This window comes from Stegodyphus dumicola, chromosome 4 (assembly GCF_044657685.1).
Source record: "Stegodyphus dumicola isolate Sdum_Otavi_A_Nest chromosome 4, ASM4465768v1".
Lineage (NCBI taxonomy): Eukaryota > Metazoa > Arthropoda > Arachnida > Araneae > Eresidae > Stegodyphus > Stegodyphus dumicola.
Genome location: NC_140771.1, coordinates 9,692,068 through 9,717,695, shown reverse-complemented (window position 1 = coordinate 9,717,695; position 25,628 = coordinate 9,692,068). Strand labels below are relative to the sequence as shown.

The window sequence follows — 25,628 nt, the reverse complement described above, 5'->3', positions numbered from 1 at the left end:
TAATTTTTTGCTGAAAAGTAAGAAGTAAATTTAAGCATAGAAAATTAAGGCAACTTATAGCACCTAATTAGAATTTTAAACTGACATAGTTAACTAACAAAGGTCATTAATAAATAATTTTTGATAAAGTTTTTACTGGTAATTTTTCATTAAAAGTATAATCTAAAAAAGATTAGAAAAAGGAAGATAAGTAATTGCATGATCTTATCTATTAAAAAATTGCGAAGTTAATTATGAGATTATTTTCTTCACTTTTGTTAAATCTAATACTCTTATAATGAAAATTATTTCTTGTTCTGCTTCAGTTTATTCTTAAGTATTAAGTTTCCTTCTTCGTTTTTCAACAAAATTTATTAGTTAATCAAAAATGTGAAACTAAAAATCTTTCTTTCCATCTTGCGCTCATAAATCATTATGAAAATATCCATTTACAATTATTAAAGCCTGAAAAAAGCATGTTTGCGCGATGTTATCGTCCTGCGATGATTTGTTGATACTTCATTTTTTACCGCGATATTTTCGACAACGATGTTTTAAAACTGCGAAGTTTTTGAACCGCTTTATTTTCGACGACGATATTTTGTACCACAATGTTTTAGAACTGTGGTGTTTTCTCTTTGCGATGTTTTCTCCCACGATGTTTTGCAGCACGACGTTTTCGCCTTGCGTTGTTTTCTCCGTGACGTTTTCGTTCGCGATGTTTTTGCCGCGATGTTATCGGCGGACACCTTTTTTTACCATAGCAGCCTTATTCGTTTACATTTGAAACTTAACAGAACAGTGAATTAAGTCAGTTTCTGCACTTTTAGCGTCTTTTTGCCTCGTGGAAACAAAAGTAAACTTTCAGTTTTGTACACCGAAAAATCTGCCTTCTTTCCCATTAGCTGAATTGTTCCTTTTTTGCGTAGAACCTCTAGTTTTAATAGTATAATATTTTTAAATTGTTTTAAATGTGTTTGGTGTTTTATGTTTTTCGATTTTTAATGAAGATATATTGAGGTTTTATGTATTTTTGCCTTGCCGCGAAGTGAGAAATGAATTAATTAAATGAGAAATATATCTAATGAAGTTCGGGGAAATAAGTTTAAATGAAATGCAGGAAAACTGTATATAATTTAATATTCTGTAAAAGGAGGTCATGTAATGTCCACATCATATTTTTTATTAAAAAAATCAAAATACGAGACCACATTATTATCAATCAGCAATACAAAATAATTTCTATTTATTTTTGTTACTTTAAAAATATTGTATTCCCATTTCAATATATTTTAATTATAACAGTTCACCTGAAAATTCTTGCCTCTTCCCAAAGCAAGGGAAAAAAGTAAATTCTAATTAGAATCTTGTATCTTAAATAAAGAGAATTCTAGTTAAGGAATGAAAACGTCAGTGAAATAATAAATTATTTCAGTGAAAAATTCAAATCAAAATTTTATCTTTAAACAAATAGCATATAATCCAAAGTGTTTAAAATTAAGTGAAATTATTAAACTTTAATGAAAAGACTTAATTAAAACTAAACATACCCAATCTGTTACCCGGCTTGGTGAGTTCAAGTTTTTATTCTTATATTTTGGTAAATTGTGCATTTTGTGCTTTAAAAGTGATTGAATTATGTTATTCTTATATTCTGGTTAAGGTTTGTATGCTTTTAGTTAATCTTCATGCAGTGTAGAATTATCAAAAACAATTTAAAACGCCGCTACATAGCTTAACAAAGTCGCTATTGTTTACATTTGAAACTCTTAGTAGAATAGTGAATTCAGTTGGTGCATCAACTTGCGTGTCTTTTTGCCCAGTGAGAACAAAAATAAACTTTCAGTTTTATGCACACAAAATTCTTCGAACTGGCCGAATTGCTTATTTTTGCGTAGAAACTCTAATTTTAATTGCAAAATTGTTTTTTAGTCCAAAGGGATTTCAGTCCCGAAGGACTATTACTTTCGTTTTGGCATTTTGCGTCGGACTCATAAACGTCGGTTCACTTTTCAAACTGTTGCCACAAAATGTTAGAGTCCTGCATTATATTTGAAGAAATTAAATAATGAAAAATCTGCATAAATGATTGTCTATTTCTCGCATTGTGATAAAACAATGGTACATAGAGCCATCGAATTTTGAATGAAGAAATCCTACTGCGAATATGGGCATCTGAAATCCCAAATTTGGAATTTGTTTTATTATAGATTTTATATTTTGTAAAACTTTAACGAATTTTTGATTTACAAACTCAATGCTTTAAAAGCGAGAAATGGCAACGTTATATAGAAAAAAAAATACTTTTATCTCCAGCTCGCGAGACTGTGTATATCAGAAATTCTAAAGATATGCTTAATTTGACATTATTTTGCGATATTGCTCTTGAACTGAATTTTATGGTTTAAGTGCAAAGAACATGATATTTAATAAATAAAGGTAACACTCAAAACGTTAAAAAAACGCCCCTTTGGACGTAATTTAAAATCTGAAAAATTTCAGATTTTTTTTTAATTGTTTTTAACTGTATTTCGTGTTTTATGTTTTTTCTGTATTTTATAATTTTTAATGAAGATGCTTTGAGCTTTTATGTACTTTTGCCTTGCCGCGAAGTGAGAATTGAAATCGCTGAACGAGAAATGTATCTCTAATGAACCATTCTGTTAATTCTAATCTATCATTCAATGAATCCAGTTCTCACTTCGCAGCAAGGCAAAAATACATAAAAATTCAAAACATCTTCATTAAAACTTACAAAATATAGAAGAAGATAAAACACCAAATACAGTAAAAAAACAATTAAAAAAATTTCACAATTCAAATTACACTTTATAAGCCAAAACAAGCAATTCAGCCAGCGGGCAGGAAGACAGAATTTCGGCGAACAAAACTGAATTTTAAAAAAATGACCCTACGCAGTTACAAAATTGTTTTAAATGACGCAATGATTCCTAATTTAGCATTCTAAAATTTAAAAAATAAAATCAGTTTTGTAAAAATTATGAAAATTTGCAAAAATTACGAAAATGTGAATTTCGTGGGATTGCTCTGATATCAGACAAGCGAAATTCATCATAATAGCAACAGCAATATTATTTTTTTTATCTAAAATTAAAAAAGCATGAATCTTTGTGTCATTTAAAACATTTTCATTGTTGTTGTTGTAAACCAATGCTCACTTGTCTGACCTACAGTCAGCCCAAGCCCACGAATTCCCTCATGGTAAGGATTGCAAGATTACGCCTGTCGTTGGCAACAGCCTTGAACACCTTACAGGGGACAGTGCGACTTTGCTCATTTCTACCTCCGTGGGATATAGATTCGAGTGTCTCACACCCCTTTCCCCTACCATCGACCTCTCGAGAGGTCGATGGTAGGAGAAAAGGTTGATGAGGGTACATTTAAAAACACTTGGACATTATACATTCTCGGACATTATAAACTCTCGGACATTATACATTTAAAAACATCCATGCCTCCTTCGGGATTCGAACCTGAACCCTTCGGCACCGCAGTCGACGACGCTAACCTCAAGTACGTGTTTAACCATTTGCGTAACTCCTTTATGTCTACAACCAACGGTTGAGAACATAAAAGCTGGGTAATGACTTTTGTGGGCTTGGTGCATATTATAATAAACGCTCTGTTTACATCTATCAGCTACAGAGAAATAGGTTTAACCATTTTAAAATAAATTTTAAGGGTTTTTTGTATTATTTATTTATTTAGGAAAACCACTGGACCCTGTCGAACACAGCTTCGCCATATGTGCCAAAACAGGGGATCTTTCTTCATTTGAATGGAGGGAATCTCATATAAAATACACTAAGCTTCGCCCAGATCAAACGTTTCACGTGTACTACTCTGCTTTGAATTTCCGAGATATCATGATCGCTTCTGGAAAACTTTCTACTGAAATTGGAAAGGGTAATGATTATTTTCTCTATACACTGAATAAAAAGCATAAACGAGCTTGGAAATCCTTTATGGATTTTGTACCTCCTTCATTATATTTTTAATGATATTATAAACAAAAATGCTTTCGATTGAAATAAGCCAGTTACCATATTTGCCCCTCCTTTTTTTTACTAATTTTAATGCTTAAAAGCCAAGAAGGGAATTTTGCGCGATGTATACTATTTCTGAACAAGGCTTTAACGATAAACATAGCACATTAAAAAAGCACACATAAAGACGCATTATAAAATTATTATATTATGTCGTTCAAAGGCTTATTAATTTCAATAACATTCCGTTTACTCGCATAAGATACTTTCCTATTTGCGCATACATTTAACGTTGTTACCATAAATCAGAAGTTTCTAAATCATTTGTGGAAAAAATAAGGGGGAAAATTATGCGAGTAGTAAGACATATTATATTCTATGCTGACATTCAAAATAAACTGTATAGGTCAGCGTTTCTCAAACAATTTTCAGTAGAGGTCCAAAGGAGTATACACTGAAGTGACAAAAGTCATGGGATAGCAATATGCAAATATACAGATGGCAGTAGTATCGCGTATAAAATGTATAAATGCGAAGTGCTTTGGTAGGGCTTCCATTTGTGTTCAAGTTATTCATGTGAAGAGGCTTTGACGTGATTATGGCCGCTCGACGAGAATTAACAGACTTGGAACGCGGAATCGCAGTTGGAGCTAGAAGCATGGGTCATTCCATTTCGGATATCGTTAGGGAATTCAACATTCCGAGATCTACAGTGTCAAGAGTGTGCCGAGAGTATCTAATTTTAGGCATAACATCCCACCATGGACAGCGCAGTGGCCGACCACCTGCGCTTAACGACCGAGACCAGCGACGTCTGCGTAGAGTTGTCAATGTTCACAAACAAGCAACACTGCGTCAAATAATCACAGAAATCAATGTGGGACGTACGAGGGACGTGTCCGATAGGACAGTGCGGCGAAATTTGTCTTCCTTGGGCTATGCCAGCAGAAGACCGACTCGAGTGCCTTTACTGACAGCACGACATCGCCTGCAGCGACTCTCGTGGGCTCGTGAGCATATCGGTTGGTCCCTAAACGAATGGAAAACCGTGGCTTGGTCGGATGAGTTACGATTTCAGTTGGTAAGAGCTGATGGTAGGGTTCGAGTGTGGCGCAGACCCCACGAAGCCATGGACCCAAGTTGTCAACAAGGCACTGTTCAAGCTGGTGGTGGTTCCATAATGGTCTGGGCTGTTTTTACATGGCATGGACTCGGTCCTCTGGTACAACTGAACTGATAATTGACTGGAAATGGATATCTTCAGCTACTTGGAGATCACTTACGGTCATTCATGGACTTCACGTACTCAAACAACGATGGGATTTTTATGGATGACAATGCGCCATGTCACCGGGCCACAATTGTTCGCGATTGGTTAGAAGAACATTCTGGACAATTCCAGCGAATGATCTGGCCACCTAGATCGCCCGACATGAATCCCATCGAACATTTATGGGACATCATCGAGAGGTCAGTTCGTGGCCAAACCCTGCACCGTTAACACTTTCATAATTATGGACGTCTGTAGAGGCAGCATGGCTCAATATTTCTGCAGGGGACTTCCAACGACTTGTTGAGTCCATGCCACGTCGAGCTGCTGCCCTTCGTCGGGCAAAAGGAGGACCGACAAAATATTAGGAGGTATCCCATGACTTTTGTCACTTCAGTGTAAGTTATAATGTTTTGCAAAACACCTTACTCTTGCTCTCTTCGAAAGCAGTTTTTTACGGAGATATGAGTCTGTTGATTTCTTGCATAACTATTCTGTATTTGGGTGTATGTTTTTAAGAAGCACTACAGTCATAGTGCTTTAAATGCCTCTTTTGCTGCTGACATGCGCGAGAATGAGTCTGACAGCAACAGCAGAGAAACCATACTTGCAAAATCTATGAGCTGTAGGCATCTGGGTGCAACGAGCTGGTGCATGCGCACCTAAATCTATCAGCGGTTTGGAAGTATTTTTTCTAGTGATGAAGTTTTGAGCGCAGTGTGAAAAAATTGAATTGTGATTTTGTATACTGGCAGACGAAATGAAATTCGCTGCGCATATTAGAAAGTTTCTTTTCAATTTGTTTGCGTTTAGAAAATGAGATTCCCTGTTGGTAGCTGGGCTTTAATAGCTCCAGTTAGTACCATTAAGTTCTTTTTTATTCATATAGACTTTTTCTTTATTTAAATGTTTTTTATTAACAAATCAATTGCATTTTAATACTAATTTTATTGTTATTTTTACAGATCCAGATGGTAGAGATGACGTTGTAGTAGGTATCGAGTGCTCTGGAAAAGATTCAGACGGCCGCAGATTGGCTGGCCTTGTCCGAAACCGAGGTATCGGAACAGCGAATAAAGTAGAAAGTTTAATTTCACTTGAAGTGCCAGATAACTGGACTTTAGAAGAGGCTGCCACTATCCCAGTGGTCTACATGACATGTTATTATGCCCTGATAACACGTGCAAGACTTCAGCCAGGGGAAAGCATTTTAATTCACTCGGGAACAGGAGGTATAGGTTTTGCCGCAATTTGTATTGCATTGAGCATGCAGTGCGAGATATTTACCACAGTGGGTAAGTTATTGATTTTATTACTTCTATAAACTCAGCTTTTTTCAAAGGATACAAACACAAAAAGAAAAGATAGTTTTTACACTTAATTTTCCTCCACTGAACAGGCGGTCAAGATTTTCTTTTCACTCAGCATTCCTTACATTAGCCATTTTATCTTTCATACATTTCTAGCACAAAATGAAGAAGTAGGAAACTGAATTTTTGGATAATGGCATAGCTGCACAGATATCTTTTTTTCCTTCAGATTTTATAACGTGTTCTAGAATAAAGTTGAAAAACATTTAATATTAAATTATATAAAAATCTGGAATTATTACTTAACAATCAATATAAATAGTGAAAGTATACATAATTTTTTTTTATTTTAAACTGCTAATAACTAATAGACATGTATCTAGAATGTAAACCAATCATATCAAAAGTTAATCGTAGAATTATGTAATATTAGTCATTTGTCACACCATGCTCGGTTTCACCTATTGTATTTCAAATATATCATTTAAGTTCTTTTTGAGATCTTATTTAACTGTTCACATATTATTCTACTTATGTAAAACCAGAAAGTGTATGAAATCTTTAAAAAGCTAAATTTACGTACTATTAAACTAAAAGTCTTTAAATTAAACTAAAACTTTAATAATCGGCGTGTGCCATATCTCAAGATAACAACAACCCTGCATTATAATGAAATAAAGCATTTTCATGTTTACTGTACTAGGTATTTGTCATGCTTGTCGGGATTGCAGAGACGTGACACGATACATTTTTGGAATTTTAATCCTTTATTATATAGAAGCACGACTTTTATGTACAACTATTTAAACGAGTTTGATATTATATTATTTAAGAAAATAACTCCAATGAAACACAGGTGTTCAATACCTTACAAATTAAATCAGCCCCACTGGCTAAACTTGAAATTTCAACTCAAGCGTAAACGCCCTACCACACATTGACCATACAACTCTCGTCTATCTCACTTGCCGGATTCTTACCGCGAGGTAGGCAGCTTATTGGCTGACCGCAGCCAGATACATGACAGTATCATCGGCAGTGACATTAATATTATATCTAAACGCTGTCTAGACTGAAGTTCACGTCTCCTGCATTCAAAAAAACAAAAACAAAAAAAAAAAAAAAAAAAAAAAAACTAATGTCTCTACAATGGCGCTTGAACCACCATCAGGATTCGGTGACTGGGTCTCCTAATTCCCAGTCGCCTTTTAAAAGCGGGAATATTTTCTTCCTCCTTTCCGCATGCCTTAGTGGTGTAACGGTAGCACACTCGACGTCCTCGAGAGGGCATTGCATATATTTTACAACCCTTGCATTCAATAAAACCTAATGACTCTACGAGATTTCCTCGAAATCATTTCTTTCTAGGATAGATAATCTTCACATGCATTTTCTTTAATCAAATCAATTTCAGAAACAAAACGTTACATAATTAAGAAGCAAGATGCATGCAAAATTGCAGCGAACGAAATTTTAAATCTGCTGTTATACATCATGTATTATTGTAAACTATGACCAAACTAAAGCCGTAATTGTATTTTACAGGTACCGAAGAGAAAAAGGAATATTTGAAGAAAACGTTTCCACAAATCAAATAAGAAAATATTGGTTGCTCACGTGATTTGTCATTTGAGGTCATGGTTAAGACCAGAACAGCAGGAAAAGGTACAGTTACGTATAACTTTTCAACATATATATCATATAACCAACTGTTTATGTTTGTGTGTAATCTTTTCAATGAATTCTTTATGTTTTAAGAGTTCTTTTCAAACAATATTTACAATTTCAGAATTTGAGGGCTGCTAATTTTTTAATAATTGTATGCTGCAAATTGCTTTTTATGAATCGTTGATCCAGCAAAAGTGTAAAAACTGACGTATGGTGTACGGCCACTACAAGGTTTAATTAGATAGTGCAGCAAAATTAATACATATTGAATTATCACTGAAGTGCAGTTAAGTAACTGAAACTTCTAACTTGATAACGGGTAAAACTTGCGTTAACATCAACACATAAATAACAAATAGATAGGCAATAAATAAACTTTAAATAGCAAGGCGGCCCTACAATCATTCATCTTACAAGACTGTACACATAAACGAGAACTGATCGAGCGTTGCAGAAGCCAAAGGTCCGTTCAGAAATCTGTAACGGGACGGGATATATCCCTGAGAATGTCTTAGAAAGGATTTATATGCAATTTATATTTCGGTTACAATAAAATTTAAAAGCTTTCAGATTTTATATTACGTCCAAAGGGGATTTTTTCCCCCATTTAGCATTTGGGCTAATGTCCTTTTGCACTAAAGATAAACAGCAAATCTTTAGAATTTCCGATAGACAATTTCATCAAAAATTCATTAAAATCATACAAAATATAAAACAGACAATAAAACAAATTCCAAATTAAGGCTTGCAGGTGCTTATAGTCGGGTGGAGGACTACGTTATTCAAAATTTTATGGCTCTAGGTATCATTGTTTTTTCACGATGCGAGAAACATACATATATTTATGCAGATGCTTCATTATTTAAATTTTTTAAATATAATACACGGCGATAATATTTCGGGGATAACGCCCCTTTGGGCTAAAATATAAAATGGCTTATATGCAGTGCTGTAATAAGAGAGAGCAATGTTGTAATAATTATGTAAGCGTAATATTAAATTACAAAAAAAAAATTTGTGCTCCTTTAGTTGCAAATAGGAATAAATATTTTATAGAAAATTCCGTTAGGACACATGGGAGAAATAAAAAAATATTGACATTAATCGAAAGTTGCCTAACTTTCTTAACTTGATGCCGTTTATCAGGCGAAAAGATAATACTAACATTGATAAAATTTTTAGGTAATTCTCCCGCCTTCTTAGCGTGCCTTCGTGGTGTAATGGTCAGCACGCTCGGAGCGTATTCGAGAGGTCTGAGGTTGGAGTTCCGGTGAGGACATTTTTCACGTCTCCTGCTTCGAAATAACCTAACGTCTCTACAAGATGATCATAATTACGATGGAACTGCAGAGGACAGAAGGAATGTTAGAGATTCATAATTAGATTCTCACAGGAGCCATGATCGTAAAACTAAGTACAGATTAGCAAAATCAAATAAGAAGGTTGCGGAGTATGTGTTGTTGTGCATAAATGACCGTACTAAAGTAAGTTTACCACTAACGCATAGAAGCTATGTGAGACAATTTCTTATGCCACGAGAATTTGTTTACATGCGTGGAAGATATTAATTCTTGAAATTTGTTTAATTATTTAATTATTACTTACTTATAGGAAGCTTTAAGAATCCCTTCGTAAGTGCGGAAAGCCGTAAGTGTTTTCCTCTAAAACATGAAAAATGCACAGACATAAATGTTTCATAGACTGTGAATTTAACTCTACCTGCCTGAACAGTTCTTGCAGAGCTGGATTAATTATCCACTAAGCAAAATAAGCACATGTTTGAGGCCTCAAGGAAAAGAGGCACCATAAACAGGTACTTAGATGCAGCTAAACCAAGACTGACAGAAAATAAAAGGGGGGAAAATTAGCGGAAATACATATGGGAGCACCAATTTTTTAAGTGTCTAGACCTCTAAAATACGGCCCAGAGTGCTTATCACAGTTGCACGATCAATGGCTTCTACTGTTGTCAGCCAATCATCGTTCTGAGGTAATTGTTCCTTTAGACCAACTTATCTTTTTTCCAGATTTAAAGGACTTTGTTATCATGGTATTGGGTAAAGTTCTTTCCTCAATAATCCTTGAAGAGCAAAAAATTGCTTGAGAATTAGTTAAATACTACTTGACTGCTATTTTCAGCAAAACACTTCCATACGATTCCAAAGACCAACACTCCCAGCCGACGCACCAATAAATGACACGAAATTTTGTCTAATACAAATAATCAAAAACACACACACACAAAAAAAAAAAAAAAAAAAAAAAAAAAAAAAAAAAATCACCTGAACTTCCATTTTCCTTTATTTTCTAACAACCTGCCATGGTAACTCAAACACGTTGTTGGATGAGAAATCCAAACTATTTCTTTTAAGAACTTCGTTTTTTACTGTTAACAATAGAATTAAAATAATTTCAAAACAAACTTATTCTAAAGATATATTAACAATGTTGTCATTCAAGAGCAACTTAACTCAAGATATAAATAGGTGGCGCTTTTAAATCCCTTTAATAATGTAGCACATATTATTATGCATTGCTTTTCGGCTGAGCATGTAGTATCTCAGAGTGCGCGAGAGTGCAGCTTGGCACAAATACATTAATTTTAAACACAAGCTATGCCAATGTATCTTTGTATTACCAGTCACTATAATTATAAGATTTTCCCAGCACACCAATGGTTTAGTTTTGGCAAATAATAGTTTCAATTTTAGTTTCAGATATAGCAGTTGCGACTTTTAGGTTGTTATAGAAACAAATCCTGTGTATTTTTGCTTGCAAATGTAAATTTACGGTCATATTTAATAAAGAGTGCAAAAATAAACATTTTCGACACATCTTACTTTTATATTATCAAAGACAAAAAAGCGGCTGAGGCTCATAAATGGATATGTGAAGTTAATGGTGTTGATTGTTTAACAGAATGCATGTGTCAGAATTGGATTAAAAAATTTCGTTTTAGACGTTTCTCACTTGAAAATTACCAACGTTCTGTCCGACCTTCTGAAGCTGATAATGACGAAATTATGTCATAATTGAATCGAATCGTCCTATAACTGTGCGAGAGATTTCAGAAAAGCTAAATGCATCTCACACTATAATTCAAAATCACATAAGATGCCTTGGACTCGTTAAGAAGCTCGATATTTGGGTTCCGCATGAATTGAAAGAAAGTCACTTAAAGAATCAATATTTCCGATATGCGTTTCAAACGTAACGTAATCGACCCTTTTTTTAAACGATTTATTATCCTCTGGTGATGAAAAGGGATCGTCTATAATAACATTAATTGAAAAATCTCATGATCCTATCACGATAAATTAACACACATCATATCGAAATTTGATTGCATCAGAAAAAGATCATGCTGTTAATTCGTCGATTGCGAAGGCTGTGATTCGGCGATTGCAAAGGTCGTTCTGTCGCTTGGAAGCAGGTCACAATGTGTATTCTGACCTGCTTCCAAGCGACCGAACGACCAACTCAGATGTTTACTGAAAACAACTTAGGAAACTCGAGAAAGGAATCAAAGAGAATAGGCCATAATTTGGCAAATAGGCAAAGGACATGCGTTCCACTCTACGATAATGCGAGGATTCACATATATCTTTAGCAACACATACGAAATTATTGGAGCTTCGTTTGGGAAGATATGTTAACATACCCGATAGGCCCTTGCACCACCAGATTATCACTTATTTCGAAATATAAAAACTACTCAAATAGTAAAAATTTCAGTAATAATGATGACTTCAAATCGAACTTGTTTGAGTTTTTTTCCTGATAAAGACAAGAAATTCTATAAGCGAGGAATCATGAAGTGACCAGAAAGATGGCAAAAAGTCATCGAATAGAATGGAAGATATTTCACTGATTAAATTTAATTTAATTGAGTTTTATTTCACACTAAAAACGAAATTATTTTCTTGACAACCCAATAATTTAAAAGTATGCATATATGTAACTGTATATTATGTGATTTAAATTTGTGTAAACGGGAATGATTTAAAAAGCTACTATTTCCCTTTTAGGTGTGGATGTTGTTTTAAACTCACTTGCGGATGATAAATTTTTGGCGAGTATCCGTTGTGTAGCAAAGCATGGAAGATTCGTAGAGCTTGGGAAGTATGATTTATCCTTGGACCGAGAGATTGGTAAGCAACTACGGAATATAAATTTTTCTCATGCTGTAAAATCATAAGGTTTTACAAATTTTACCATTGTTTTAAAGAGAAAAAAAAATATATCAATAAACGCAGAGTTTTTAATCTGAGTATCCAAACTTACTTTAAGTATTCAAGAAATACACTTCTTAATTCTTAGCATCGTAAAACGTGGGGGACAAACAGAAAGAGAAAGCTGTCAAATATTATTTACGAAATTAATAGCAACACACGTATCCAACTATTAGTTGTATAAAGGAATCTGTTGATATGAAACAGGTAGCTCAATAACTCTCAAATCAACAGCTAATGATCGTCATAAATGTTTTATTTTCTATGTATTATTAGTGGATCTTAAAAATCTGACTTAAAAATATCTTTAGCTCACAAGGGAACGGTTTATCCGGTGCTAAGAACTTAGAAGCTAAGGAAGGATGCAAGACGGATTGATACAAATTTCGTGTATACAATCATTTCGAAAATGATTTCTATGAAAGCAGTTCAATTTTTTATTAGGTTACCCATATGTTACAAAATGTTTTTAAGACCGTCTTTGGCTCTGTTGTCAAACAAAGTAATGAACAAAACAGTTTTTCAATGTCTTGACGGCTGTTTTAAGCAACTGCAAAAATGCCTTTTACTACCGCAAAATGACACTTGATATAAAAGCTTTATGCAAGAATAAACTCTTTTCTTAGGATTAGGAAATCATTCCGATCAAATTATGTCAGACAATGTTTGCTATGCAGAAGTCATCATATGAAGGTACAGCTGTTTATTTTTGAACTCTTGTTTACTAATTAAACTACTGATAAAATCATTTTATGATCTAACACATATTAAATCACGATTTGGAGATTTAAAAACAAGTAATGAACCGAAATAATCATTCTCGAAAGACGGAGTTATAGAACTGATAGTGTCATTACTTGGGCAGGAAATAATTTTTAAGGAAAGAAATAACATAAACTTAACACGGCCAATGGGCACATAACTAGTAACACAGTCTAAGAGGGCAGATGACTTGTAGACTTAAAGTAAGTAGCTTAATCCTTTAAAGAGCATGATTTGACTTTTGTAAGCTGAGAACGTGGATCTTTTGAACAGCGATTCGGCAGAAGTGAACTGAACTGACTGAAATGGATTTTGAGAGTTCAGTTTTCACTGAACTTTACTAAAGTTTACTACACTGGTGTGCAAAAATTAAGGACGAGACGGTTTTTTCAATATAACTTTGTACAAAAGCTTTACAAATCAACACATTTAATACCGTAACATCCCCAATACGTAAGGACATGAGTAATGAAAGCAACACTTACTAAAAGAGAAATCAGAGGGATAAAAAGAAGCTTTATTGAAAACGTAGCATGGAGCGCAATGCGACTGAAGGCCGAAACATCCCTGTGATGGGTGTCCAGCAAGAAACATCTGGTCTTTAATAGGGGATATGATCTCCCCTGACTGCTAGGCAGGTTTCACAGCGTCTACCCATGCTGAGAATGAGGGTGTGAATGAGTTATTGAGACATTGCTGCACATTCGTGTTGCAGCGCCAATCGAAGCTCCGGAATCGTTACTGGTGGTAAGGTACGAGCTGCCAAGCGTCTGCCTAGAAAATCCCATACATGCTCGATGGGATTGAGATCCGGAGATCGTGCCGGCCAATCCATACGTTCAATATCCTCACTCTCTAAGAACTGTTCGGCAGCTACTGTGCGATGACATGGTGCATTGTCGTCCATGAAAAGGAACTGCGGACCCATAGCGCCTCTAAAAAGACGCACATATGGAAGAAGAATCTCGTTACAATAACGGGTCCCGTTGACTGAACCTGCGTCTAAGATGTGAATCTGTACGATTACCAAGCATGATGCCTTCCCAAACGAGAACACCGCCACCTCCATACCAAACGCCTTCCCAAACGAGAACCCTTTCAATGATGTTCGAGGGATGATTGCGGTTTCCCCGCTCTCTCAGATGAGTATGCGATGAGAATCGTTACTCAGACTGAATCTGCTCTCATCTGTAAAGAGTACTCGTCCCCATTCATTGTCTCTCCAATTCCGGTGTTCCCGGCACCACAGAAAACGCCTTCTCCGATGGGTAGGCGTTAGAGGTACACACCGTACAGGGCGTCGTGCAAACAGATCAGCACCGTGCAGTCTTCTGGCCACGGTAAAACGCGATATCGGTCGTCCAGTCGCCTCTGTCGTGTGTCTAGCGATTTCTCCCGCTGTCTGCCGCCTGTTTCTTCTGGCCTGTAAGGCAATATACCGGTCATCTGCGGGTGTGGTTCCTCGTGGAGGACCACTACTAAACCCCCGGATAGCTGTTCCTGTAGTTTGAAATCGTCCCCAAAGTCGTGAAACGATGCTGTGAGCAATTCCGAACTCTGCAGCCACACTTGTCACACTGCGGCCTTCCTCCAACTTCCCAATGGTTCGATCTCGGGTAAAAGCATCCAGATGTCGTCTAACAGATTGATTATTCGCCATTTCTCGCTGAGGCAGCAACTCGGTGTGATTTTAACTGCTATACGGCGTGCAATCTCTTTGCCAGAAATACTGATCTTACACCGACAACATGCTTTATACTACTCAGACACTCCCCCATTACGTCTACCTGCATATCTGCGCATGTGCTACCGTACATCACCTTACTTAATCTCCTGATTGGTCTTTCTGTCCGCTCTGCCTCTTCGTTCAGCTGATATGCTAATTTTTCGACTTCGTCCTTAATTTTTGCACACCAGTGTAAAATAAAAACAAAAGCAGGGAATTTCTCTATCACAAAAAGATAAATTTCGATACACTTCGGAATACTGTCCTTAAACTACTTCACATTACTGTCCTTAAAGTAGGAAATATGATAAAAACCAAGAGTTCCGCGAAATAATGCGACGATATTGTATATAACATCCTTTCAAGGATATTATTTATAACATCTATTCTCGATTACCTTGCTGCTATATTACTGCAGCTTTAACAAACATTCAGTCAGTGCTGCTAACGCATAGAGATGCTAACCCGTATAAGTCTTTGCCTTTTTCAGGAGGTAAAAGAACTAGATACATTGGTCTCATTCTGGATCAAAAGGATACATTCGTGTTCATCTTGCATTCAGACTGTCAGATGGGGAGCAATGCAGAGTGTGTGTCCACATTTTTAGGACGATTTTAATTAATTTTTAAATGTTTAAAATGCAGAGAATATTTTTTAATGTTCGATCTGATAGCCTTTTTTCTCGACTACAAATCTGCGTCGTGATTTCCATCATAGAAGGACTTTTCGTAAAATTTTCAGGAATATTGATTTCCACGCCTCTACCATTACATTCCAGAGTCCATCACTCGTGATGGGTTTGTGCTTAGAAAGAAGTCTTTTCAAGAGACCAAAAGCACTACATTGAAAAGACATATATGAGATACCTGTATAAGATTTCATTTTTCAAAAAATGCAGTGACAACGTTTCGAAGTATAACTTGCTTGTCTTAATGGAATTTCACACTTTGAAAGTCACTGGGATAAAGAAATGGAATTTCTTCATTAAATATAGGACGTAAAACTTTCTCTTGATTGTACTTTGAGTTGATTGCGTTTTTTCCTACTCTTCTTATTTTTAGTTTCCTATTCTAAGATCATCCTGCGACGATTATAGGCCTCCGTCTGAAACTTTTTTTATTGTTGAAGCAACCCAGTTTACACATTTTTTTTTCTTCTTCAATTTCGGTAATTATTACATCATTTTAGTACACGTCTTTAGGTAAACCTATGCTTCATCAAGGGTCACAATATATTTCCATTTATTTCCTGCTAAATAGTTTTCAAATGGTTCTACGTTGAGCCACATGCCTCGATAAAAGCTGGCGAACATTGTAAATCTTGGTTGTGTATTTTATTTATTGTAGCTACGGAGGTATTTCAAGACTTTGCAATTGAATTCTGAGTTGGCAGATTTTCTGTTGTTAAAAAAGATTTAACTTTTGAAACATTTAGAAACAGAATATACCTCTTTACAGGTATTCGTTTGAAGTCTCCTTTCCGTGTAGAAGTAATGATTGACGGTTTTCCCCTTTCTGATTAATAATGTTGCTTATTTTGCACTTCAAAATCTTAATACTATGCATTTTACAATGTTTTGAATTATGGAAAAGGAATATTTCTATTCGGAAACCGCAAAAACATAGCCTTCAATCTACAGCTTGTTTATATGCGACACTTTGAAAGAAGAATAAATTTGTAAGTTGTCGATCCGATTTATCATTTTACATAAGCTGTTAGCAGAAGTTTTTATCCCAAATTTGCTTTTTTTCTTTAATTTTTTACCAAAATCATTTAAAAGTATGCAGTATGCAAACACTCTCTGTGGATCATAGATCCATAGGCACTTTTGCATTGATATGTACACTTTTTGCATTTATATCAAGATTTTAGAAGCTAAAAAATTCAGTTAAAATTTACGGCCAGTCATGCTTGGGGTCATTCATTTTTTAAAGGAAACAAGCTATCTGTACTGAAAATATAAAATTTTGAAGGCTTATGGTTATGAAACACGATTGGTTTACTTAAACCACGGTGAATGAATGCCATTTTAACTACCAGGTAGACTACTTACTGAAAGCCCCACTATCTGTTTTATAGACTAATATGAGAATTATCTGCTGTAGAAAGAATTTCGGATATATAAAATAAGGAAATCTTTCTCCAGCAATAGTTTGCTCAACATTCTTCCGTCTTGCTAGCAATATTTGATATAATAATAAAAAATAAGAATTTTTGGATGAAATACCAGGAAGCAGCAATAGTACTACATAAAATGTTGAAATACCCAAGGTTTTCCATACGCTGTTGTGTAATACTGAAACAAATGAGTGTTCTGTATTTCCTTCCACTAGTATTTAACAGATTAAATTAAAATTTCATTTCAAATATTTAATATGAATGGCTTTTTTATGCAAATTTAGGTTTGTTTTAAACTGCATAAAATTATATTTCTAAATTCTGAAATAAATTTTCAACATCTCAATATAGATAGATATCAATGTTTATGTGAATGCTGAATATGCATTCATATAAAATATATGAATCATATTGCTGAATGATTAATCTTTATTCAAATACTAATAATAATCAATCAACTGTGTACATTATTAAAATACTGATAACACACGGTATACATTATTAAAATACTGATAATAATTAATCAGTTGTTAAAGTGAAAAATGCATAGAAATACATAATTAAAATAACAGCGTAGATATTTTTAATTTATTTTCTTGTTCAATCATTTTTTAAATGCCGTTCTGACAGACGCAGTGATTAGGGCTACTAGCTAGAGTAACGTTGGGCCTGGGTTCGAATTCAGGAGAAGGCTTGACTGTTTGTAAAGTGTGTAGTGCCTGTGCCGCATGGGAGCATTTAAAATGGCGAACCAAAGAGATCGCTCGAGAGATTTCGAGACAGAAGAAGGTTGAGAGATCCTCAGATTCGTCTCAGGATTGTTCTCCATCAGAGCTGGTACTGATTTTCCATTCTCGAGGATGCAAAATTGATCGCCCCCCTGTGGTGAAACTTCAGCAACGTTTTTGGTGATGACAGATGGGTATCGGCAATTCCTGACAAATACATTAAGTTGCAAATGTCTGCCTTTTTGAAACAACCACAACGTTATTTATGTATTAAGTTTCGAGATTATTCGTATCAACGTGATTATGAAATATAATTTGACATTCATTACAAGTTTTCTATCTATTAAAGCTTTTTATTAGCTATCGATTACAAATTTGCAAAAGCAGTCATTTTTTCTGATTCTCACACAGCCATTCAATCAGTTATCTCTGTTGAACACCCATTAACAACTGAAATTTTGCAATGTCAAAAATTCCTGAGAACTCGCACTTTAAAGGAAACAAATCGTAATGAACAAGCGGATTTCCTTGCAAAAAGAGGTGCCAGCTTACCAAAACATCCTATTTCAGCCATTCCTTATTGGATGATTAAACTGTTTTAAAAAAGAATTATTACATCTAATATCTTGCGAAATCTTCTGACTCTAGCGGCTTTAAAAAGTTGGAGGAAATTAACTCTTCTCTTATTCCCGATAGTCAAAGACGCAATGCAGTTGCGGCTTTCCGTCTGTCTGCAGGACTTGATTGCCTTGCCGTCCCCTGCAGCGCATAGATATTTCAACCGATCCTGCCCACTTTGTGATTCTGGAAAAGAAATAGACGGGAAACACCTCCTCCGATGTGGACCTCTTCGTGGTCTTATATAGAAGAGTCGATGTACTAGGAGGCAAAAACGCTCTTTAAGCAATGACTTCGGTCCTAGTTCAATGACTTCGGTCCTAGTTCTATTATTTGTTACTTGGTCCTAGTTCTATTATTTGTTACTTTTGTTTATAAGATTTTAGGTAAAAAGTTCTTCGTAACTTTTTGCCTAGCTATTTGGGAATTTAAAAACAAAAGTTAAAACTCTTCATTTTTACATGTCAACATTTTCATTGCAGGTTTGAAGCGCTTTTTAGACAATATTACATTCCATGGTGTGTTCATCGATCGTTTCTTATACGACCTACAGAATACAAAATATTTCATAGAATTAAATCGATTAATGCAAGAAGGCATGAAAAATGGAGTTGTCAGACCTCTTGATCGAACGGTATTCGAACGAGAAGAAGTAGAGAAAGCCTTCAGATACATGGCTGGAGGAACGCATATTGGAAAAATATTAATCAAAGTAAGTTTTATATTTACATACTCATTATCTCTGTGGGTTCATACAAAGGGTGAGATAGGAGAAATAAAAACTTCTAGAGATTGTATTAATAACTTGCCGTAATATTTGTTTTATGCTGGCTCTCGATATATGGGCAAATAAAATATGAGATTGCAATTTTTAGCTTTTTAATAGTATGGAATAATATGCTTTTTCAACAGCTAGCTTTACTTTTCCACATATCGATATTATCTTCCATTCCTATATACGGTACACGTTAAAATCCTTTGCATGATCTGGCTTCGGAGAGAACAGAAGTTACGGCAGGTCTGTCCAAACACGACATGTTTATTTTGTAAGCTATCAATTTATCAAATTGATTCAATGTATGCAAGAGTTAGCCGGTTTGAATTCCCATCTTAATCTTCCAAGAATGGTGGCAAGCTCTTTCTGAGCTTTTCGGTAAATCATTGCATTTAGCTTGCCCTTGACGAAATGGAAAAAAGAGCTAACTGTTAAATGCTTCCCGCATTGTTAATGCTTTGTCTTCCTAATATCTGCTGTAAAATTTCTTTCCATCTTTCCTAAGATCGCGTCAATAATTTGTCCAGTCATATAGATTTAATTTTTTTGTCGTACTTAAATATAACATTTATCCTCATGAAGCATAACAGCAGCAACTTCGACACCTTATCCTGCTGGTGAAAAGAAACCGTTTGCTGTTTTACTATAAAAAATAGTTTCAGCTAGCCATTCGTACAGAACTTCATGTTTACATAAAAACGGAATACGCGCCTAAACTTACAAGCCACAGACTTTTCTTCATTTTTGTAAATAGAGTCTTTTATATAATTTTTTATTTTGAACTTCACATTGCACTTATTTCATTCATTTATATATTTTGGCCGTTCTCATTTTTGTCTTGAATTCTATTAGTAGATTCTATTAGTGACTAAGTTTTTGAGATAAACTGTAACAGATTATTTTATTTTTACCTATGCAGATGCCTATCGAACGTGATAGTGGTTAATGACTTGACTACCGTACCCAAGGGCAGGGTTCAAATCCCGGAGAAGACATGCACGTTTGCAAATGTATAGTATCTTTAGGGCATGGGACCTCTCTTATATATGGTGACCCGACAGTCCACTCGTGTGGATGGGTCGTAGGGATTTTAACGTGAGATTCACGAACCAGCCCCCTCTCTCAAAATTGAGGTGGAATTGGCAAAATCTTATATTTGTTTGTCCGACATTCCCGCGACCGCAGCTGATGGAAGAAAGGACCACGATGATGACTATATGATGCCCAAGACTCTTGCCAACGACAGGCATAATCTTGTATTTCTTGCCGCGATGAATTTCGTGGAATTTTTCTGATGTCAAACAAGTGAGACTAGTCACAACAACAACAAATTATGCAGATTCTTCTTTATTAACGAAGTTGCTGCATTCTTTAAATTTGCGCCAATTTGTCTTCGTAATATCAGTAAACTAGTGGCTTTTAAACTTCGACAGCCCAGCTGATATTTCAGTTTATATTTCAGATATAATTTTTTTTAGATTATGAAAGATTGTTTTTTGCATTAAATCTTGTACCCTTAATTCGCCTATTGTTACATTTCAGATACGAGATGAAGAAAAGGAAAGATTCGTAAAGCCTAAAATATTAAAATTGCCTGCCATACCTTACACCCAATTTTACGACACCAAAGTGTACATCATTATTGGCGGCCTTGGAGGATTTGGAATTGAGCTCACGAAGTGGATGATTAAAAGAGGTGCACAAAAAATAATTTTGACATCTAGATATGGAGCCAGAACTCCCTATCATTTCTTGTGCTTGAAGAGATGGAAAGAAAAAGGTTGTTTAGTTCAAGTATCCCAGCTGAACGTCGTCAAAAAGGACGAAGCTAAAAAATTGCTGGAATTGGCTTCCCAGATCGGCCCAGTTGGCGGAATATTCAATTCTGCTGTTGTACGTACAATTTTTTTCTTTCTCTTTTTGGTGAATATGAACGTAGTACTACTTTCTGATTAAATAGCTTTTATTTGTATGGACATTTCAAGTAATATAAGTTCGTATCTCGTCTGATAGAAAAAATGTTTCTTCTTTTGTGTGTGTCTTATAATAATAATAATACAAATTTTAATGAATGCATACGGTAGGAGAGGTTAGGATGTTATTTTATTTATACAGTTGTACAATTTTAAATCATTGAGATTTTGAAGGTTCTTCCAATAAGAATGACATGATTTTAAAATGAAATAAAATAAAAGCTATTTCAGATACAACTAAATTTTTGTATTATTTTGAAGTACAATTTATGACATTATGTTTTGATTATAACATGAATTAGTTATCCACTTCCATTTAGCGCACACAAGCAATATCGATTAAAACAATTTTTAAAGACTATTATTATCCGGACCTAATGTCAAGAATGCAGTCACGATGTTTATTCTTAATGCTATAGATAGATCCAAAGACTGTGATAGTTATTATTTCTTCAATACATTCAGTACATGTATTTGTTTACATTATTGTCTCAGTTTACAAAAGGTGTTCCAATAAGAATGATGTAATTTTTAAAACTAAATAGCAACCATGTTTAATTTGGATACTTTTATTTATAATAAATTAAGGCTAATAATTTTATTTGTGTTTAATGCACTCTGACAAGTGGCTAAAAAAACGTTTCAAAAACGTTTTAATTTTGCGCAAAAATTTATCCTCGCAGATGAGGCTCATTTCTATTTAAATGCTTATGTTTTTTAGGACTTTTTAAGGAGAGTGGCACGTATCTATGGCAAACATTGTGATACCCACAAAAACGCTCACTCAGCCAACCCCGGCCGAATTATCGATGTTCAGCACATTTACAGCTAAACTGGGTTTGAATGGATATGTTAACCAACAAAATTGTCGCTTTTGCAAGGAAAACAGTCCACGAGACATGCACGAGAAACACTTGTATTCATACAAGGTAACTGTATGGCGTGTTTATAACACAATGGCATTATCGGACCAATTTTTTTTTTTTTTCCTCCCGAAGCGAGGGAGGAGATGCAGTTATAGTGAGTAATGAGGGTTTCCGATTCATGATTACGAAATCTTTGACGGAAGATTTGGAGGACATGCTGGTTCCAATCAGACGGACTATGCTAAAGCCACTACAGACTAATTCCAGAAACAGTTTGGTAAAAGAATAATTTCACTAAATGCGACGGTTAGTTGGCGTTCCAGGTGTTGCGATTTAACTCCTTTAGATCACTTTTTGTGAAGTTATTTAAAATCAGTGGTCTGTGCCAACGAAACACGAACCTCTAAAAGTTCGTGTTTTATTTGCATAGACCATTAATCAGAACATCGAAAGAATATTTCTGCGGTTCATTGCGGAAAATAATGTATATTTTCCTCATAAATATATATTAGAAATATATATATAATGCATATCCACAGTTATAATAATCAATGTGTATTCATAGTATAATAATCAATAGCTGATCAATTTTAAACAAACCTCATCTAAAAATACGTTATAATTTAATAAGATTAATTTAATGTAGCTGCAGTTAGCTATTTGTATTCTTTACCTAGTTTTATGAATAATCTTACCTTTTCTAGTAGATTCTTAACCAAATTTTATTGCTGTAGATAAAGCAAATCTTTCTTCGTACATATTGTTAAAAACTTTCTGCATTCAACATACAGTTTTTGTAAGTTTTATTTCTAGTTTATATTCAAAATGAAATAATTTTCTAATTAATTAATGCATTATTGTTAGAAAATTAACTTTATCCCTCTTATAAATAATCATGACAGATACGGTAAATGCTAATGAAGCTGTAGTTTAATTTACGATTTTAATTTATGAAGTAATTCTGTACATATTTCAAAATATGTTTACCTAGTACTTTCACAAATTTCCTAAGGTTTTGAAAGATGCTTTTATGGAGAACCAAACGGCGCCCGACTTCCAAGACGTCAGCGCTCCAAAAGCTGAAGCAACAAAAAATTTGGACGAACTGTCTCGGAAATTTTGTCCGGATTTGGATTACTTCGTGTGCTTTTCTTCCATCAGCTGCGGTCGTGGCAATGCCGGACAAACAAATTATGGCTACGCTAATTCAGCCATGGAAAGAGTTTGTGAGAAAAGGTCCAGCATGGGATATCATGGTATGAACAACATTATATTCTTTTCTCTGCGTGATATTTTTTATATGTTAGAAATAACTTTTTGCATCCTTTTAAGCTGCGCTACAAAGTCATTATCCTCCGTCTTATTTCGTTAAGTACCCAGACAACCAGGCAAATTTTAAGAGCTTATGTAGAGTGTCTCAGTACCACGTTTTAGAACTTCTAGATAGGGTAGGATGCGCCCCAAGGACTCGGAATCATATAACACTGCAGGGTCTGAAATGCTTTTCTGACGTGGTAGATGGTGTTGCGCGGTAGATGGCGTTATTTCGTTAAGTACCCAGACAGCCAGGCAAATTTTAAGAGCTATACATGTGTCTCAGTACCACGTTTTAGAACTTCTAGAAGGGGTAGGGTGCACCCCAAAGACTCGGTATCATATAGAATTGCAGGGTCTGAAATGCTTTTCTGACGCCGATATGCATTTGGCATAAGGGACTGCCGATTGCAGTCGGTACGGCTTGTACGCTGAACGATATCCTATGGAGGCGTACATAATTTCTTTGCAAGGTTGCATCGGGGTTGGCTGAAACATTCCTTTCAAAGAGCTTATATGAATCGGACACGATCAGCACAGACTCAGAACATCGAAAAGAATATGCTACATCAGGTACAGCGAACTCCAAGTTTGAGTACGCGAAGTGTAACGCATGCAGTCAGCCCTTCCCGTTCCAGCATCTAGAGGATTCTCAGAGAAAACGAAATGCATCCGTATCACGTGCAGTGTATCCAGGCAATTATGCATCTCATATTGTTTTTGTACAATGGTATCTTGAAAGATGTGCTACAAATCACCATTGTTAATATGTTGTTCATCGATGAAGCATCCTTCATAAGTAAAAGAATATTTAATGCATATAACACCCATCGCTGGGTGGTAGAGAACCCTCATGCAAGACGACGTCGTGCAGCGCAGAGTCGGTTTTCGGTTAATGTTTGGGCTGGCATTGTGGAGGATCACCTCATCGGAACTTACTGTTGCCTTTTTCGTCTAACCGGTTTTAACTACTTGATCTTTCTGCAGCAAGTCATGCCATAACTTTTAGAATAACGAACAGATTTCTGCATCGATGCGACAGACAGTTTAATTCCAACACGATGGAGTGCCTGGCCACTTCACCCACACCGTGCGTACCCACCTAGACGTCAAATTTGGCCTACAGTGGATCGTAAATGGTGGTGCGATGCTTTGGCCTGCTCGATCACCGAACCTATCATGTCTTGATTTCTGTTTATGGGGGCATATGAAGACACTGGTTTATGACAACGCCGAGGATTGAGGGCCACCGGTTTCTGACCGGAGGTGTTGTCCATCACACTTGAAACTGAACTTGCGTGTGTCGCCCTTTGTGGTACATCTTGAGCTATCTCGGAGATGAGAAGACTGAATGACCAGTGGGTATTGGCCGTTGTCGGCATACGCATTAATCTGCAAAAGGCCCGCAATTTGAAATAACAACATATTTTTCATAAATGTTCATTAGGAAAAAGTTTTCGATTTTTTGAGATTATTTCCTATATACAATATTTTTCCTGGCTGAAAAAAATACTTGATTAAAAAAAATCAAATGTTTTGCAAAATTCCTTGTTTCTTGAAACATCACTTTAATTTCCAAGCTGTCATGTATTATGCCAAGGTTCCGTCATAAACTCATATTTACGAAAAAAATTATAAACCACAATATTAGATAAAAATTAATATTGCCTTTTCAGCGCTGATTTGTGTTTCTTATGTTATTATAATTGAAGTGAAATTTAAAGCTCCATTATATCTTCAGGTTTGGCCATTCAGTGGGGTATTATTGGTGAAGTGGGTGTGGTGCATAGACACATGGGAGATGATGCCCGAATTGCTGGAGTATGTGCCCAGAGCGTTAAATCCTGCCTAGATACACTGGATACTTTCTGCAAGCTCAAATACCCAGTTGTGAGCAGCTATGTTACAACAGGCTCATCCCAAATCAAAGCACAAGGAGATGTCTTGTCACAGATTGCTAAAATGTTGGGTAAGTCATTATCATATTTTTAAGGCATTAAAGTTGTTTTTAATTCCTTTAAACAGCTTCGTTTAGGAAATATTTACATCCTTCTGGCACGATTTTCGGAAAATGCAACACATACAAAGTGAAATTAGTTCAGAAATATCAGCTAAACAGGATGCTTTAGTTTAAAACAGCGTCACATAGAGAATGAAAAGCCAAATTTTAGTTTGAATATGAGCTACAGATAAAAAAGAAAGTATTTAAATTATAATCCCAATCAGAACAAAACAAAACAAACAAAAAAAAAAAAAAAAAAAAAAAAAAAGATGATAATCTA

The 25,628-nt window shown here is 35.3% G+C and overlaps 1 protein-coding gene across 1 annotated transcript in view; it reads left to right on the top strand.

The window, feature by feature from the left end:
* LOC118187796 (fatty acid synthase-like) overlaps positions 1-25,628 on the top strand; it is a 109,939-nt gene that overhangs the window by 67,498 nt on the left and 16,813 nt on the right. Inside the window, 8 exon segments of the mRNA XM_085814528.1 lie at positions 3,709-3,906; positions 6,222-6,551; positions 8,112-8,231; positions 12,263-12,385; positions 18,901-19,130; positions 20,736-21,086; positions 23,045-23,288; positions 25,088-25,315. Of these exon segments, the coding sequence (XP_085670654.1) occupies positions 3,709-3,906; positions 6,222-6,551; positions 8,112-8,231; positions 12,263-12,385; positions 18,901-19,130; positions 20,736-21,086; positions 23,045-23,288; positions 25,088-25,315 (1,824 nt within the window).